Source organism: Anarhichas minor, unplaced genomic scaffold (assembly GCF_050575085.1).
Source record: "Anarhichas minor isolate MPS153535 unplaced genomic scaffold, ASM5057508v1 ptg000062l, whole genome shotgun sequence".
Classification (NCBI taxonomy): domain Eukaryota; kingdom Metazoa; phylum Chordata; class Actinopteri; order Perciformes; family Anarhichadidae; genus Anarhichas; species Anarhichas minor.
In genome coordinates, this window is record NW_027466508.1 from 5,788,898 (window position 1) to 5,808,966 (window position 20,069).

Consider the following 20,069-nt stretch of genomic DNA (forward strand, 5'->3'; position numbering starts at 1 on the left):
GCTGTTCTGAAGCCGTGCCAGAGCCATCAGCTCAGATTGTTTTTTTTGTTTTTTTTTTAACCGTCCCATGGCTGCCCCCAGACTGTTCTGTGTCACTGGTTTGCCGATCCGGCCCCCGGGTGGGAAACTACCTAAGCCTCTGAGTGTCACTGTTCGCTACAGGCTGAGCCAATCCGCAGCAGAGATTTGGCAGTGCTAAACGTCGCGGGAGCATTGGTCCGTGCTCTGAAAGGTATCAACACTTCACACATGACTAAGCTCAAGCCTTTCTGCCCGAAATGAAAATGACTATAATTAGTGTGCCATTTTGCCAAGTGTCATCAGGCTATGATCCGCTCGGGATTCTGGAGTTACTCAGCAGCGGCTCCGAAGGCGATGGATCTGCACATCAACGGATGTCACTTTCAACGCTTCGTACCTCCATCTGTGCCGCGCAACAAGCAGAGTACGTCAACACTGTCAACCCACAATTATCATTTCACCAATAAATGCTCCGAATCAGGCCATTTAGGGAAAAAAAGCATTTAGACGAATCAGTCTGCTTTGGAATTAATGGCAACCGAGCAGCAATGATTGATTTTTGGGCCACTTGGGGCGACAGAACCAGCTTTAAACTCAGCTTTCAATATATTCTTATATTCTTATTCTGCCATTAGTAAAACATTGATAGGTGCAGCTTTAAGTTAACAACCATTTCTCATAAAAAAAGTATATGAGTGAATGTACAATTTCTGCTTTTAAGCACTTCATTCAGTTTTAAATAAATGGATATCTAATTTTGGAATCGATTGGTGAAATTCCAAGACATTCCAGCGATTTTCGTGGATTTGAGTCAAAATACTGAGCGATTTCAGGGACTGTCAGTTACCAATGTGTTCAAAGGACAATCATAGATGAAACAAAGGGAAGCTTGAAAGAGTGAAACCATTCCTGAATGAACAAAACGCTGAGAAAATATAAAATGTAACAAATTTAAACATTTAAAAAATCCCGATGATTCTAATCACAGGTATAAGTTTCAGGTTGACCATGAGAACCTATATGAGGAAGATCCTCCCACACAATCCTTAGCATGATTCAAAAGGCTTTCTGCTGCCAACAGCAGTTTTATGTCAACTGTTGTTCGAGCTCCACTGTCCTGCTGAGCATGATAATGTATAATCAAATAAGTGATCCTATAGCTCTGGATCTCTGCCAGATAGGCCATATACTGCATGCAAATGTGGGAGCACGGAGAAATGGAGTTTACTTTAACCACATCCCATCTGGATGCATAATTATTGAAATGAGTCGGATCTTCTGCAAACTTGGCAATTCTTGGCACACCATCTGAAAAAGTCAGACTATATATATATATATATATATATATATATATATGTGTTATTATTTCTGGTAATACTGGCATTGTACAGTGAGGGGATGCAGAACAGGACAAGACCAGATAAGATATAAGATTTTTGATATGAAGTGCCATTTTTACATTTTCTTGTTAATCAATGTGCTCTATCAACATTAAGTTGAATTATGACACCACATCAAAAGTTAAAATCCACCAGATCTGTAATTCTATTCCATCAATATAGGCAACGGGCATAGAAACATTAAAAATAAATGAATATTTAAAACATTTTGTATCATAATCAGGATACATAAGAGCACAATACAAGATGGCTGCCATCCTTAGAAACACATACACATCTGAGTTGAAGTCATTAACCCTACCAACCTTCCACCCATCTTGTTCATCAGCAATACATTTCACAAATTCTGCCAAGAAAGAACGAGTCCTAGCCAATCAGAGGCAGAGAGGGGCGTGCCTTTGCCAAATCACACCACGCACAACTACCAATAGTTGTGAAAAAGGTCATTTGGCATGCCGATGAGATGGCACATCAACAATTCCAAAAAACTCCCTCGCGCACTTATTGCTAGTGTGACATTGGTTAAACTACCGTATAGCTTGGCATGCGGGTTTAAAGTTGCAAACCCCTGAGATAGGATATGATGTGATATGATGGTGAAGGACAGGATAGGATGAGAGATAAGACAGAACAAATATAGGATGGGATATAGAATTGGATGGAGTAGGATATCAGAAAATACGATAGGATACGGTAGTATACAATATAGCATAGAATAAGCTACAGGATGGGGCAGGAGAGGATACTATATAGCATTAAATACAGGAGAGGACAGGACATAGGATGGATAGGAGAGATTTAGAATAAAGGATAGAATCGGCTATATGGGATACTTTCTTAGGATGGGATAGGACAGGATAGGATATATGCAAGGGCAAAGGACTGGATAGGATAGATGAGGAAAAAATAGGCTTTGGATATAATAGGAAAGTAAATTATATATAATTGAATCATACAGGATAGGATATAGGATACAAAACGATACAATGGGATACAATAGGGCAGGTAAAATAACATAGAATAGGACAGAAGAAAAGCCAGGACGGGATCTGTATGCCACAAATTTAAAACTAGTGGCCCCTACGGGCCAGGGGCCGGTCAAGAGTAGCGAGTGTATAGCAGTAGCAGTATATAACAGGCTATTAAAGGCGTTTTGAGAAAGTGCGAGTCACCGCAACCAAGAGAGGTCCTTAAGCATGCATTCATAACTGGCAACCCAAAATATTATGCAGTTCACCGCAGCAGAGACAGACACAGAGGTGCGCACTCACTCACTCACGAAGCGTCCACACACGCAATCGATCACATGATCTTCCTGCCGTGGATTAAAATAATAATAATGATGATAATGAGAGACAGTTGCTCATGGTGTGAGTCATGGGATCTGACAACTTAAATAACCCCCTGCAGATTTCTATTGTGTGCAACTGTCCTCCACAACTGCCTCCTCTTTATGATTCACCTACTTATCGGCACTCCATCTTTATGTCAACAAGACACCGCGTCCCACGTCCGACCACCTTCCTGATGAAGTGGCTTTGAAAAACAATCCTCCTGGTTATCTTATCTTTCGCGTCAAAACCTTCCAGTGCTACAATGCAGAGAGCGAAGGGAAGTAAAAAAAGACGCTGAATGTCTCACAGTGAAAGGAGAGAGAAAGGTAGAGGTGAGGAGAAAGAGAGATTGGAAGTAGAGAGAGAGACATATTGTGCAACTGAGCTGCATATGAGAGGCTTTGATTACAGATTACAATGCCATCTGTTGTGAACGGTGGTCATACTGTACATGACAGGCAGCATATTTGATACGGGATGTGTGCGCCTCCTGCCGCGGCTCTTGTTCGTCCCGGGCAACGCCGAATAAAGACACCTCTCTCCAAAGGCCAGTGGTCCACTGTGGGATAAGTCAAGTCCTGGCAGGGACCGCGGAGTTCGGTTTACAGCACAGGGAGTGGATTAAATGTTCCGCTCACGTCCTTCATGGAGCTAGTTCCTCCAATTTCAGGATATGATAAATCTGCAGCTGAGGGGCATGTCTCCTGGAGAATTCAATTAGGTAAGAAGAGGGAAGAGGATCACAGCGATATTAGAGGGCTGATCGGAGAGCTCCTCGGCCCTCCCAGTAATGAACCGCTCCGCTCCTCCACCGTGACTAGATTGATTTGACTAGCCGAGCTCAGGGTTCATCCTCATTTTTAAAGTCACTCTCAAAAAAGGCAGGCTGTCATTGTGGAGAGGAGAAGTTCGGAAATTTTTTTAGAACTGGATTGAAATGTGAGTGATGGTTGGGACTGAGGGCTGGGGAGTGAAGCGTCCGTACGCACCAGACACCTGCCAGCAGGTCGAGATAACCTTTGTGATCTTTTCAAACATGGAAAGACGGATCTTTCGGACTGATCGATAATTCTGCACTGCAATTCCTTTGCACCTCAATTATCAGTTAAATGTACTCTGGATGGCCCGTCTCGGATTTCTGTCTGTGTAAAAAGGAATATATTTATGAATACGACACCGCGTCAACTGCTATTTACAGCAGGTAAACATTCGGCTCAAGTGACACTTTTGGAAACGTTGCATGTCGTCGCTACTCGACTCTTTTGTGTCTCAGTATGGTATTGGTGTCATAATGTATGCATTCTGCTCGTGTCCACATTCTGAAGCTGCGATCACTTTGCAATCCTGAAAGTGAGCCTAATGGAGGTACCTAATCGTGCGAGTATAAATAGTATAATTAGCTTAAATAGCATCCGATAAGAATCTCTTCGTGAGACTTCGTGACAATTATCACAAACATGAGAAATTATTTAAATGTGTCGACTTCTGATATATCCCCATCCGCTTGCTGGACTTTGATCGGTGTGTGCCACGTAGCATTTCAGCTATTTCGACAATCTATCATGTTGAGAGCTGAAAAAATTCCAGCATTTAAGCCACTATCATTTTTTTGTCACTAAATGCTTTACTGTGCAGTTAAAATAAAGAATTATTCTCCCGACAAAGTCCCATTTTTTCATTTATCTTTTGGACATTTAGGGACATAAAAGCTATGAACAGCCTCTCACCTTCCATCAGCTGAGGGAAAAAAAGTAATTACACTGGGATTAGGTTGAGATCCACTCCGCTGCACTTCATCGCAGCATTCTGCTCAGATAGAAGTTTTCTTCCAGTTTACAGAAAAAAAACAAAAAACTGACATTTAAAGATCTCTGTTCACTTTTCATTTCTTTATCTGGCAATTATCTATCATACATTTTGTTTTATCACCCTTTGCTGTCTAGATTCTCTGACCTTTGACCTCTTTGTAACTGGTTTGTGATGATATGATTGCTTTATTGTGTCTTATTTAAAAACTCACTCTGTTTATGTTCACCACCTGCTTTTGGCAGCTAAAATGTATCCTTGTATCCCCGAGGAGTATAATTGATTCATTAAAATATAATTATTTCTTACTGAAATATGAGCATAAAAATGAATTGGACTTCCTCACGCAGGGTGATACTAGGTCGGACAACATTCGCGCATACTCGCAGCAACAACACTGAGACGGAATCTGGCAGTAAACTCAAAGCTATCATTAAATGTAAATTTCAGCATTTTGAAGACAGCCTGAGATTTAAAAGGTTCACGGAGGAAAAAAAATTTTTTATTTCCCAAAAGACATACTGCCAGTTTATACCCACCTGCTCAGCCGTTTTTGTTTCTATAAACCGTGGAGCAGGAGCACACCCCAACATTCACTGATTATACACTGACACACTGATGATTATAGCACTGGCTGCAAGGCTTTGCAATACAATTGCTTAAAGGTGGTAAGAAGCTGAATATTCATATGTATTTCAGGTGCACCAATGACAACATCTACTGCAGGTGTAGACTGGACATCTGGTGCAATAGGAACTTTTTTCCCGTCAGACATACTGATGAACAGATGCAGGAAATATGAGAAATCACGCAAGAAATGTGTGATCCTGCATGTCAGTGGCTAGTCCACTCCGGCAAGGTATGCGTGATCTCCAACCATATCGGCAGAATAAAAACCTGGATATTATATGATTCTGCAAAAACAAAGATTCAATTCAGTGACAACGTTTTTAAAATTCTCTCTACAACATCCGCTCATGACAAATCAATCTTTAATTGCAGACCTGTGACGAGAGGAGAACTCGTGCTCATCCATAAAGAGTATGTGGACGCTTCAACCACATAATCATTTTATATATGGGTATAAATATGTAGAAGGATAAAAAAACACAGCTTCAAATGAATACACATAGCTCCAGAGCCAGAGTTGTTTTCCTGTGAATACCAGAAACAAGGCTTGAGGGAAATCAAAGCAAAAGGTTAAGCTGAATCATGTGTGTGACACTTCTCCACCTGAGTCCTCCTGCTAATTAGAGCTCGGGAGGAATTAGCATTTCTATGTTGATGAAGGACTCTGACAGGAGGAATTTACACGTGCAGCAAAGGAACGAGGCTCACAGCTGGAATTAGATTCAGCCACGGTGATATTTAGCCAGGTGTCAAAATAACAGAATACTTAATTTTTTTTGTTTTGCAAGAACACAGACACTGGTTAACAGGGTTGACAGGGAGTGAAGGTGTCCCGTTTTGGGGAGTAAAACACACCGAGGTGTAGAAGGAGAGCGAAAAAAAAAAAATGCACTATCATGTCCTCCAAACAAAGGATTAAATACTTTTTGTGTGTTCAAAGGTTTCATTTACTTCACATTTCACTTTAAAGAGGCGATAATTAAGATTAGCATCCACACTTTATTTACCAAGCTGAATAGAAAAAGATGTACCTTTTTTTTTAAGTAGAGTGCAATTGTGGGTGATTAACACTTTATATAACAACTCATGTTCTTCAACAAAATTATATTAAATTCATCAAGCTGTGTTTTATCTTCAACCGCTGCACCAGTTCCACTTTAATGGACTTCTAGTACTATGAAAACACTAATTAATATGAAAATCGAATATGTGCTTTTATAGCTTGAAATATTGTCTTTTTGGTCATTGTGGTCATTTTCAAAAAGAATGCCCTGCTAGAATATTCATCCAGAAACAATGCACAAGCAGAGGGTTTAAAACATGGTGTCTCCCTGCCTTCAAAGCAGTCTGGCAGTCCAACAATGTAATAAACTCCTGAGGACTTTGTTTCCAAAATTAAATTTTGGGAAATTAAACCTTTTTGTCAAAAGTGAGGTGACACAATTGAGGGACATATAGAGCCTGGAGTCATTCAGCTTAGCTTAAAGCATACAGACTGGAAGCAGGGGGAAACAGCTAGCGTGGTAACCAAACAGCACATCATTTGTCATTTTTATGTAGAGTGGCAGGTTTTTTTTTTGGGGGGGGCAAACCAGGCTAGCTTTCTCCCCCCTGTTTCCAATTTGTATGCTTAGCAAAGCTAATCGGCTGCTGGTGGTAGCTTCATACCTTACAGACACAAGAGGGGTCCTGCATCATTCATATCTAACAATAATTCCAATTTCTATCTTAATTGAATTCACACCAAAATGCTTTCACATTCTAAAACATTGGCAACTCACAAATCAGGCTCTATTCGGTTCACTTTTCGAGGGCAATAGATCTCCTGGAACTGGTGTGAACAATGTCTTGAATTTGACTTTGGTAGGCCTACATGAGCTGGTGCAGCACGAGCAGTAATTCAAAAAGATGGACTACAGAATAGATGCAGTTGACACGTGTTTGGCAGAATAATCTTTTCATTAAAAACACAATACAAAAGGAATAAAAAGCTACACCTCTACAGTTCCATCTCTCCAGGGCAAATCAATAAACATCTACTTTCTGCGATTTAGTGAAACGAGAGCAAGGAATTCTTGGAAGGTTCTTGTTAAATTCCTCTCAAATTTGTCTTCTTGTGTTCTGACTGAGATGTGTTATGCAATAACATCAAGTCCTCACATACTATGATTCTCACATAAGTCTAGTGTCAACCAATTACCTGCAGAAGGAAATATGGAACCGGGGAGAGATATAGCTCAAGGTTGTTGAATATTTGATTGTTTGCTATTTTTCTCCATGCTTCCATTTAAGTGACAGCTTCTCTCAGGAAAACACTCACACATCCTCTCTGCCTTACACACATGCCCACTCAGTATTCTATCAAAATGATTGGTCCATGAGTGCGTCCACTCAGACAGTGCAACCTGAGGACACATCTCATCAGTCTACCTCAAGACATAAAGCCTTGGCAGTTGGCTGTCACCTCTCTGTGCATGTTTTACAAGTGCTACATCACATATCATGGCTAAGCTTAGACACGTACACCTTACACGTACACCGAAGGTTGTGGACCTTTTACTTGTCTGTACCCATTGTCCATCTAGGCACTCACCTATATATTTCCTATGTTAAAAGTGGAATAATTATTTAGGAAAAATAATGTTACGGCTCTAAAACAATTCACTTCAGCAGCTTAGGAATCAGCTGCACACTACTGAGCATACAATCACTGACACTCCTACTGTCTCCTCTCTGAAATAACCAGAGGGGAACAAGTTGATCTTTCCAGTAACAATAAACACATTAGTGATGCTTGACAGGTGATGGCTTCCTCTGGAAATAAGAAGCCTCCCCAGTTCACAGTGTCAAATGTAGACAGCTGCCGCCACAAGTCGCTTCCCATGGCTGACATGCCAGACAGTTTTTCAATCATAGACTTTTAAAAGAAGAGATACCAATTCCACATGGAGGCTAATTTAGCCAAAGCACCAGATTAGTTTAACTACCAAAGGTGCCACTCCAACAAGTAATATATGCACTCATGGTTGTTGTTGTTTAGCCCCGTTGACTCGGTTGACATTGACTCACATAATGTGGGGACCTCATGTGGATAATGAATTACAAACCAAATTCATGAAGTGCATGAAATATGGGATGATGAAATGTGCTGAAATCTCCTGTGTCCTGATTCTGGCTGTATGAGGTCAACGTTTGCCAGAAGTTTGTCTCTTAGTGATTTAGCATTGTAAAATTGTGCAGAGAAGGTATTTCAAAGTCATTGTTTGTATCATCATCAATATTAGTTTCTCAAAAAGAAAAAAAAGAAAAGAAAAAGAATGGTAAAACCACATTATAATAGTTCAGATTGTACCTCATTAGTGACTTTTGCTGGGATTTTTTACTTTACAACAATCTCAGCTGGTAATGCATCCGAATTTTAATCTTGCAAAAAACAAAAAGTAAATTCTGTCTAACAATTCTGACAAACGTCTTTATGTTGAAGCCTCTGCTTTCACAGCCTCCTTCATCCCTAAAGAATATCTGAGTCATAGTAGCAGCTGCACAAATGTGTCTGTTCAGCTTCCATTGTGTTGTGGCTGAAATGAAGAGAAGAGACGTAGTTCTTGGAGTTGCAAAATAGCGGGAAAATGTATTTATTGCACACACTGGCAATTCACAACAAGTCCAAAGTATTAGTTCTTACATACTCTTATCTAAAGTCAGCCCCTTATGTCACTTTCCACCAATCAAATCCGTCGATTGAACCACAAACAAAGCACATCTGGTCTCCTCATTATGGCATGCTCCTCATTATGTCCTCGCCTGGGTCAAGATAACACTTTGGCAGAACAAATGATACATGAACAGGAAATGTTTGGAATCAATTGGAATGATATAATCCAATTTGTCTGGCGCGCCTTTATCACTTTCTAGGAATGTTCTTATGAAACCAAGTGTGTTAAGTTCTACATAGCAAGTTATATAAACCATTTTTTATGAACCCAATTGTGGTGTGGTCAGAATATAGGTTATATGATGACTTTCTTCAACACTTCATCAACAATGCAATGCTCACTTTCCCAATTCACTTTATATTTTTGGGATGCAACTGAATAAGTGTAATTCCCAGATTGCTAACCAAAACCTTAAATCAAGCAAACAAACGGCAAATTTTAGAGCCACAACACCTCGTCCATACTTTTTACTATTCATTTTTAGTAACATTTCACCAAATTAAAAAATTGGGCTGAGAACCAGAGTCGAACAAAAGAACTCAAATCAGATTGAAAGTTACTTTCGTGGAGAAGGGAAGCTAGCTAAGCTGTCTAATGCAGCAATAATACCAAGTAACCTCAAGAGACATCTTAAAACAAGACACCTTCATTTAGCCATTAAAGACAGTGAATACATCAAGCAACCAGAAAGATAAAGGTAAAGCAGAATGAATGCATGTCAAATGTGCATGCTTTGTGTCCTTGGCAACCTAATATGTAAGCTAATTTTAAAGAAGTACATTTAACCATTTACCCTACGAATTTTCCATTATTTATTTCAAAGCAACAGTTTGACAGGAAATGCGTCTATTTTGCTGTTTTGGCGGGAGTTACACGAGAAGATTGATACCACACTCATATATGTTTTCTAAATATAAAGAAGCAGCGGGTCAGCGTAGCTTAGCATAAAGACTTGTAGCAGGGGGGTAACAGCTGGCCTCTAAAGATTAACAAAATCCACCAGCAACTCTAAAGCTCACTAATTAACATGGTATTATGTTTCCAGTTTGTATGCTGCTGACCTGTAGCATCACATTTAGCAGACCGATACAAGAGCGCCATCAATGTTCTCATCTTACTCTCGGCAAGAGGTGAAAAAGCTAATTTAGCAGATCTACAGAGATAGACTGCAACACAGCAATATAAAATAGCTGTTTTTTTATTCATCCAGAGCTTGGGGCTGTCAGCTTGTATAGGTTTATGTCTCTTATTGTAGATATCAGTCATGTGACATATATGATGTATGTATGTTCGGGTACGGTAGGGTGGGGTGTGCATGGAGAGTCATGGTGATAAAAAGTTTGTGAACCACTGGTCATATGTGGAGGAGTGGAATATGAGAAATAAAGGCAACTTCAAGGAGACGGCATATTCGAGGGATATATCAGCGGGAAGAGACGGTGATGTCAGGTAATTCTTAGAAAGATGAGTTTCTCAGCTTATGAAGGAAGATGGACTGTGATATTCTCACTGGAGTAGCAAGGTCATTGCGCCAAACAGGGGAGCCAGTATAGGAAGGAGAGTTGGGTCCCGGTGGACCATTTACTTTTAATGTGTTCTCATCTGCCTCCACACAAAGCTCTGTCGGGGTCTTAAAAAAACCCTCTCGGTGCTCTTGACAAGAGTCCTCGGCTCACTGAGAATGATGGGTGAGTATGGCTGAATGGCCTGCCAGGTCCATAATGTTTTGATGTAGTGCAATACACACCAATAGTCCACAGAGCAAATACAGATATCAAAGCATCTGAGGTAATCAATAAATAGAGGCTGCTCAGGGACAATATATATATATATATATATATATATATATATAAATATATATATATATATATATATATATATTTCTACTTTCTGGGAAATATGAAGGTGCATTTGTGCTGCGATGCTTTATCCTGTCCTTACCGCTGATGATGTTGGCGGTCACAGTTAAACAGCCAGGATTGTAGAGCCATTCATTCATTCAGAGTGTTTACGGCCCAAACCACAGCTCACATATTGCATCAAAGGGATCTCACTGATTTGTACAGATGGGAAGCTGATGGACGGATGGAGGCAGGAGAGGGCAGCTCACTGCGGGTAATGCGCCGCTCTGCCTTTTCGGAACACAGAAAGGCCCAAAACACAAAGCAATTCAGCAGTGTTTTTTCTAGTTTTCTAAAAATGATAAACTTAATAAGAAAAATATTAAGAATAATCTCGTGCAAAGAAGAGATAAGCTCCATCCCCCAAGTGACCCTGAAGAGAAGCCATCAGGGGTCACACTGACACATGTTGAAGCGAGATTTTGCTGCAGGCAATTAAACACAATACAGGAGCTCGGGTGCACATAAATTCACTTTTTTTTATTATTTCTGAGGCAATTTGGCCTTCACATAAGTGTTTACTTATTCACGAAACGAGAAGAGAGAGATTGCCGTTAAAATAGCATCAATCAACATGCGCGCCTTGTAGGAGAACATTGCCGAAGCTCAGCGGGAACGGAGGAAGCTGCATTAATCACATGGCTCTGCCAGTCAGCGTTGACATGGAGGACAGTGGGTTGACTCCTCCTACTTGATAATACATAAAGACTGATGTGTGTTTTTTTGAGACACAAAACATCGCGCATGAGTAATAAGCAGGGGCTTTGTTATGGGCCCAGGAAGAGAAAGGTGGAGGAGGAGGCGGAGGCGGTTTTTGTGCCAGTGATGTCTAGTGGAAGTCGGTGCACCGTGGAGGTCAGACACACATCCTTACAGAAGTTATCTCCGAGGAAATGAATGGTGAGTGAGTGAGTGAGTGAGTGAGAGAGAGAGAGAGAGAGAGAGAGAGAGAGAGAGAGATAGAGAGACCGACAGAGAGTGAAAAAACAGAGAGGAGAGGGGAAGAGATCAGGAGAGAAAAAAAAAAGAGTTTCCAAACCATGCATTATGAAGAGGGCAGATGCAGAAGAAGGAATTAGCTATAATGCTGCTCTCAGTGTGGCTTCACTGAGCTTACAGATACCATGTTTAAACACGGTATCTGTAATAAACCCTCAGTAAAACTGTCTGTTCATCAGTAGATATCTAACTGCAGCAGGTCTTTGATAATTGTTCCTTGTACTGGTGAGCAAGCACATTATAATAAAAAAAAATGCATGTAAATAGATGTAAATTGATGGATTATGCACGATGGAAACATTTCACTCGGGTTTATTTTATGTTTTTTCTTCAAGCCACCGTGAAACAAATTGCGGTTTAAATAGGTATAGATACATGTTTGATTTTTTCTGCTCCCTTCAATCTCCCAGATTGGACATGATAAACTGTTGCCCAGAGTAGCGGCACTTACTCATAATCTACTGTATAAAAGCAGAAGCTCAACGAAAATGTCAACAGAAAGCCCCTGGAAGGCCGCTGCAAGGCTTTAAAGGGTTCTTCTAATCCTGGGTGGAACAGCAGAGCCTTCAGGTTTCAGGTTTTTACCCCCTCCATCCTCAATGCATCTTCTGATTGTTAAAGGGTGTGTATGTGTGTGTGTGTAAGGGGGGGGGGGGGGGCTTTATTAGCATTCTGAGAGCATCCCCGCATGCGGAGGATCTGCGCGGAAAAACCCGTCGCTCTCTCCTCCTAATTCTCAGATGGCAGCCGTGACCTACTTTCCACCAAGACAGGCTCATGCAAACTTGATGATGTGCTTATAACAGAAGAGCCCGTCGTGCAGCGCCTGGGGTGAGCCTCGCAATGCGGAGGCGGCAGGGGGTCTGTGTGGTAAGGACCCGAATGGCAGGACGTGCGTTGGGCAACTCCGTCATGGGGCGCCTAGAAGCCATCCGCGGCCCTGACACTGACACGGCACGGGGACAGGAGATGCAACGAGGGCCGTGAAAGGCTGTCATGATCACCTGAACCCCCGTAGGACAAAGCGCTAGTTATTTCAAAGTCATTTTACAGCCTAAGAAGAGCCAATAATTAATACATTTGAATATGTCTCTCATGAAACTGACAATGGCAGACATTAAAAATGCCCCCCTGCTATCATTAGCAAGCACTGCAGCTATGTAGACATTTGTGAAATAGTGTTCGAGGATGGGTAAGGAGAACAAACACACCGTCTAATCATGTATTCTACTTCTTACCAAAATATTTGAAACTTCTAAAAAGCACAGAATTATTCTAAATAACTCATTTTTTAATTCTATTTTTTAGTACAGACGAAAGGTATCCAGAGAATCAAAGACTAGGGAGTACCCAAAGTCAGCGTCAACTGCCTGGCCAGATTTATTTAATCTTTTTTAATGATTTACTTATTAAGATTTTTCCAGTTTTAAGCTATTTCATTGAGCCCATTGAGCCCTTTTTACTTGAGAACTGGAAAAAAATCAAAATTTTCGAAGTCCTTCAAAAAAGTTATTTGATTGATCATTATATGCATAAAAGCAAGTCCCGTCACGTCCATCCTGCATTTCTAAAATATTGATTAATTTTAGTGAATTGATGTAGTGGTCCATTGTGATGCCATTACAGTAAATCTAACAACCTGCTGCCTAGCAAATAATTTGCAACTTATTATTTTGAGTATAAAAAAAACTGTTAAAAACTGAAAGTTGTTTGTCATTTATCAATTATTTGATCACATAGTTTTTGATTCAAATCAAAATTTTGCCAGTTTGAGAATATTTAATTCAAGCAACCTTCTGCTAAGTCATTCACCATTTGAGAAGTGCGACTTGCTTGTGAAAGGATAAAAAAAGGGTTTATTTTTCCCAAAGTGATGAATCAAAAAAGTGTTTGGTTTCAGGTCTCGTATCGGCACGAAATCAAACGTTCCCCGGCCTTATTCTAAAGTAAATGCATCAAACAGTTAACAAAGACCAACAGTGAGCAGTATCACATCAGAACATAACGGAGCGTGACGTTTTTGTTTTCTATGTGCTCAGATACGAAGCGGGTATCCAAGGCTGATGTCAGGCAGCTAACAGAGGGTAAGTGAGGTTTAGGTGTAATTTATTTGTGCCTTCAAATGATACTAACACACTAAAAACCACACATCACACAGAGAAACCCCAGCAGGCTTGTAAAAGAAAAGATCTCAGCCCTGAAGAGCAAAAATAAATAAATAAAACTTAATCAAATGGAAAACGAGAGAAATACCAAGGTGACAAAGAAAACTAAATCAAGATGACAAACCGATACGGGTGAGCTGGGCATCAGAAACCCAGACTTCAAAAATGTCACACAGCGGAGAGAAGAGAACACAGACAAAGACGTGGATAAAGAACAGGAGGAGGTGGGGAAATAAATACATATACTGGCAGTGAGGCGGGGAAAGTAGGAGTGTTGCAGTCAGCATCAAAGTGAGCGAGTGCTTGTGGATGAAGGGTTCCAATCTGCACATCCACCTAACAACCGAGATTAGGGGGCCGAGCAAAACCCTTTGACCTGGTTCCAGCTGACTGGGCCTGAAACAAGTTGTAACTTATTTTCCCAAAAGATATTAATTCATAATCTCTGAAATGCACACAGCCTGCAAGCCAGTTATTACCAATTCAACTGGATTACATTATCAAATGTCCAAAAAGTGTTTTGGCTTTTCTGGCATGTATCACATGGAGGAGATATGCCACACATTTATTCCGGCGTTGAAATAAACATTATTCTACGACGCATTTTTGTTCAACGCAATTCTGCGACTGACTCTACACATCGATCAGTTTACTAAGCAGCTAAACAGCTCAATCTCAGGTAACCAAAACACGATGGTTCTTATTTTTAGGTGATTACATAATAGAGAAAACTATTCAATATTAAATGCTATACTACCAATAAATCCTTCTCAATTATACAAACTGTACCTTTAAGTAATGCAGTCATGCTCAGCGTCTGAGCCAGGGGAAACTGGCAGCCCACACAAGTCACCTATAAGCGGCCCTTGGAAACATTCCTGTGTAAAACAGGTTTCTTTGGCAGCATCAGCTCGCTGGAAGTTTTTGTATGAAATGGTATCTGAAGGTGCCCACAGATCGATAATTTCAAGCAGAGAGACGTTTTTAAAAATGTTTAAAGAAAAGAGAGAGAGAGAACTTCTCAAACTACTTTTTGAGGGAGCAGAGTAGCTGGCATTGAGCCAGAGTTTTTAGGGGTAATTGCTGAAAGTGATAGCTGGTGAAAACATGCAGCCACGACTCCTAAAGTGTGACTCCTTGATTAATTTGACACTAAAATCAATCACGATGAATCTAGCATCATGATGCATTTTAAAGGATAGCTTGAATCCTGGGAAATTGAGATGACACAGACTTTTACTGACTGTTTGATATCTATACAATCTTGATCCTCCAATCAACTTCAAGTCGCATTTGGCAGAGCAGAAAAAACCACAGAACCATTTCAGAGTGCAGAAGTCTCAGTTTGTTTGCAGATAAACAGATGGCAATTTTACAAGTCCACATAAATCTCTTTGATTGCCGAGAGACTTAAAAAAAAAAGCCAAAACTATGACGCTCAAGGAGGAGCATTCTCCTTTCAAAGGCAGATAGAGGACATCTGATTTTAAAATTCACATGTAGAGACAGCGATACCTTCGAAGGATTGTAAATGAAACACCATGCATAGCCAAATGTACATTTAAATAACACCACAAGACATTAAAGGCAGCAGTGGTTTGGTTGTTCCGTGCCTGTATGGATACTTACTTTTCTTACAGAGCGTGTCAGTGCTGCCATAATCTCTTTAAACAGATATCTGCATATGAATGCAGAATCTACAGGTAACAGGATTTTTGAGTGTCGGACGCGTTCTGGTTTCCGTTGGTATGTCGAGCAGTATCGACCAATCACGTTTGGGCAAAAGAGGCAGAAGGCACGGGCCCAAAATGTAATCTTGGAACCCACCGGCTATCGTCTGACCCCGATTTAGCTCTTTATTAGCTGAAAAATAAACTGTTACCCGAGTTTAAACCGGACACTTGTGAGAGTCTCTTAACTCCAACTCCATTCTGGCATCTCAAGTTGCTAATCAGACTCTGAACAATGACCTGCGCAAGGAAGAGCTAGTCTTGGCCCAGATATCCGTGATCCGGGTATCCGCTGGCTTCCCCGGAACCCCTAAAAATATTTGTCGTTGCCCCCAGAGGCTGAATCGTCGTCGTCAGATAGCTGGGTTCCCGAGATTGATGCACTAAAATCTCAACATGTCTTGCCGGCTGGATGTGTAGATTTTAGGATGCTATTGGTCTCATGTCCCCCTCCACTCAAAAATGTGTCTTTTTTTATTCACTTGGATGTTTGAGCTACACCACAGGATGATGTGTTATGTGCAGAGTCTATCACTATGTTTGCACGTCGGTGTGTTCTCTGTGCTCACGTTAAACCTCCGTTCCAGACGTGCACTTTGTGACATCACAACAGCCAATCGTGCTCTTCTTGTGTCGAGTCGTCCACAAAGAATTCTTAACAAGGTAACTGAACTATATGAGGAGACACAAAAAATTCTGATTCAAAGAGCAGTGTTTTCATAGCTTATGCTTTTAGACATGTCTGTAAATAGCCGACAAACAACCTATAATAATGAGATTATGATAGGCACGGTGAATATCGTACAGAATGTTTGCTGGGAAATTAACTTCATTCAACCACTTTTTGTCGCCAGATGTGGAGATAAGTGGAACAGAGAACTGTAACACTTCCACGAAATATCTGCATGTTCACATTCATGTGTGTAAAATTTGGCTTTTACCTTTTTGTAAGTTTTGGTTAAAGGCAGTGTCTCGATGTCCTGAAAGATATATACATTTTATTGTATTTTATGCGCTGAAGATACAAATAAAGAATTCATTTTTCTATTTTTTTTTTATTTGATTACAGATGAGTGCCTGTAGAATAATTCACAATAATTTCATTGTCACACTACCGTCGAAAATGCCGACTATTACGCCATCGCAGATGTAGCTCCTGTTAACTCTCACAGATGGATTTAGCAGCGCAGCATGTATACAGTGAACTCATAGATGTTGGCGAACACATGTACAATTATGGGAGTGCGAAAGTAATGACGTACTTGAGAGCAGAGGAAACAAGGTCAGGAGGGGTGATTTCTATCTTAACGCATGTGATGTAGTGATTGGACAGATTCAGTTCTGATACTCTCTTCTCACAAACGACGCTCTCAAAAAGGCAAAAAAAATCAGGCCAAAGGTCATCACCAGAGGTGGAAACTGATTGGATTCTGCAAAGAAACGAGCACCTGCAGTCAGAGCTGCACTTACACAAACCTTTCAAACCTGCTTCAGCTGCTCTCAAAGAGAGAAAAAAACACATTATATTTTCCTTCGAGTATCACAGCAAGGCCTTATCTCATCCACTTCAAACAGTGATGCCTCTTGCGATGAATCTCTAATGCGAGAGAACTGGAAAACTATTATCTGGACTTGGCAGTTTTCTTTGGCTGGCCGATCATCCCACAGTTCCCTCTCTAGTTTTCCCATCTCCATAAATTGTCCCCATCTCTCTCTCTCCGTTTCCCTTGTGATGAGTGAAATAGACCTGCCGTTAGCAAAACGCACGCACCCAACACCTTCCGGAGGGGGAAGGAGAAAAAAAAGAGAAAGAGAGAAAGAGAAAGAGAGAGAGAGAGAGGACAATTTGTGGGCAGCACGCGGCCTCTATCACTGACTGCTCTGTATCACTATGGTTACCGGTTATTATCTTTAAAGACCGTATTTTACTGGCCAGATCATAAATTAGCATCCAGCAAATAACTGCTATTATCAAATAGACATGTTCATTTATACGTTTCAATTAGCAGAGTACTTATGAAATATGCTGTGAGCGGCTATTCTTTTAAGCCAAATAATCAACTCGTGCTTTTAAACTGCATAATTACCATACACGGAAGTGAACATGTTTGGAGACTGCTGTGTGTGTTTTTTGAATGTATACATTCCTGTCAGACGTGTAAGCTGATGTGTCGTCTCTGGTAAGCTGTCATTGGGCTGCTGCTGCTGGGTGAACGTTGTGCTGTCCATGCTGAGCAGCAAGGAAACAAGAAGCCAGCTTGGCGAGGGGCCGCGAGATGCACAATTAGTCCTGGGTCAATTGAATTAGAGTGTCTCAAAGGCAAAAGAAAGGGGAGGGGGGGGATCAATGTGTGACTTTGTGCTTATTATAAACAGGATTTTGTGGCCATTTTGCAATGAAAATCCAAGTGGTAGTTTATTCTGCTGTCGGTCGACGTGAGAGAGGAGATGAATGACTGGAGCAGGTTTTTACAAAGAGGAAAATCTTTAGCACGTGACCTCTGACCCTTCGTCTCTTTACCAGCCTCAGTTGCTTTTAAAGTGGCTGAGCTTCAAACTCCCTCTGACAAAAACAACAACACAGTCACGCAAATGACTCTGGTGCTGCAAAGAGAGCTGCTCCCAGTGCGTGCATGTAGCTATATATATATATATATATATATATATATATATATATACACAGAGAGTCGCAGGCTACCCTCTAGTGGCACAGCGAAGCGATGAGCCATGTCACAAGAATAAGTTGTCGTCTGCAAAAAAATACATACAAATAAAAAAACGGAAGGGAGGTCCTTTGTGGCGCGCAGCGACGGGGGGGTTCCAACGCGTTAACGGGAGATGTTTACTTTATATGCAAATGAGCCCCATCGACACCAGAGGTCTTATTTTAAGGCCCGAGCTCCGCTGCTTTTTTTAAATTTCTTTTTTTTGCCTGACTTTTCAAGAAAGAAAGCTTTGATGTTGGCAGAAAGGATCGATGCGAGGGGAAGAGAGGGGGGGGGGTGCATAATGAAAATGGAGGCTACTATTAAGGGGGGGGGGGGGGGGGGGGGGCTTCTCTGTTGTAACCAAACCCTCCATGAATCCTCTGAAACCATCTTGCTATGTGGGAAGATGGGGGGCAGCCACAAGTGACGTTTTTAACACCCATCCACCACTCTATCTAGAGCCCCGCGTCATCTTGCACATAATAAAAGTTTTTTCCGGGTCTCAAAGGACGCGGGTGGAAACCGGTCGACCCTACTGCGCCATTTATTTCTGTTTCATTTGGCACAATCTGTCGGCGCAGTTGCCGCTGTCGCACTAGGCCGGGGGAATCGAGTGAGTGAATGGGTAAATGTGAGGGGTTGTCCGCAACATCCTTCTGTCATTTTGGACCATAAAGGCCTGCGGGGAGCCTCTGCGGAAGGAGCAACTTTATGAGGACACGCCGCACACACACACACACACACACACACACGCGCGCGCGCACACATACACACGCAATCCAATATCCACTTAAAAAAAAAAGGTTTCAAGATCAAGTAGTTTGACAAATGGTTGCAAGGGATTTGTGCAGGGGCGACGGAATACGCGCATTCATCCTCCATGCAAAACAGATTACTCTAGCTGGTGTTATCATTTAAAAAAAGACTAGTTAACAGATTAGTGGAAGTGCAAAAAAAAAAGTCACTGAGTAAGAAATAATCAGCCAACAAGTCAGATCAGTACAAAGCAACAGACAGTCTCGCAGGGGAGATGATCAATTACTGATTTTAAAAAAGCGCACGGCGTAATGCGCATCTACTTACATATAGGAGATGTTTTTGAATAACTCTGCTATGTCAACACTGGTCCCATTGCTCCCAGTGTCTTGCAGGGCGAGTAAAGGGAAAAACCTGCCGTTGTCGGACTTATTGCAATAGATCTCTGTTTGAGAGCAGCTGCAGGTCGGCGGGCAGTCCAGCATGGAGCTCAGATAGTCCTGGAAAACACTCATCAGGAACAAAACCCTCCACCAGCAAATCCGGATCGAATGAAACCATAGATCCATGTCTCCGGGTTGAAAGTGGGGGGGGTGGGGTGGGGGGGTGGTCGAAGAGGTCCCGACGTCCTCTGGGTTAGATACCGAAAAATAGGAGAGGAGAGTGGGAAGAAGGAAGGAAAAAAGGTAGGAAGGAGGATGGCAGTGGTGGTGCGTCTGTACAGAGGAGGCTCTATGTGAGCGTGTTCTGCCGTGGATGGATGCTGTAGTGTCCTTGCGCGTCAGAGATTGGGTGAAAAGGAGTGAGAGGGGTGTGTGTGTGTGGGGGGGGGGGGGGGGGGGAGGTGGGTAAAAAAAATAAAAATATCCGAAATCACAGATAAGGAAGCGAAATAACGTCCGG

The 20,069-nt window shown here is 41.5% G+C and overlaps 1 protein-coding gene across 4 annotated transcripts in view; it reads right to left on the reverse strand.

Annotated features, from left to right (window-relative positions):
- The window catches only part of ntrk3b (neurotrophic tyrosine kinase, receptor, type 3b), a 157,887-nt gene extending 138,092 nt beyond the window's left edge, over window positions 1-19,795 (reverse strand). For all 4 annotated transcript variants that reach the window (XM_076077990.1, XM_076077991.1, XM_076077989.1 and 1 more), the window contains exon 1: window positions 19,494-19,795. In XM_076077990.1, coding sequence (XP_075934105.1) covers window positions 19,494-19,735 — 242 coding nt within the window. In that variant the 5' untranslated portion in view covers window positions 19,736-19,795. The remainder of the gene's footprint in view (window positions 1-19,493) is intronic.
- Between the last annotated feature and the right edge of the window lie 274 nt (window positions 19,796-20,069).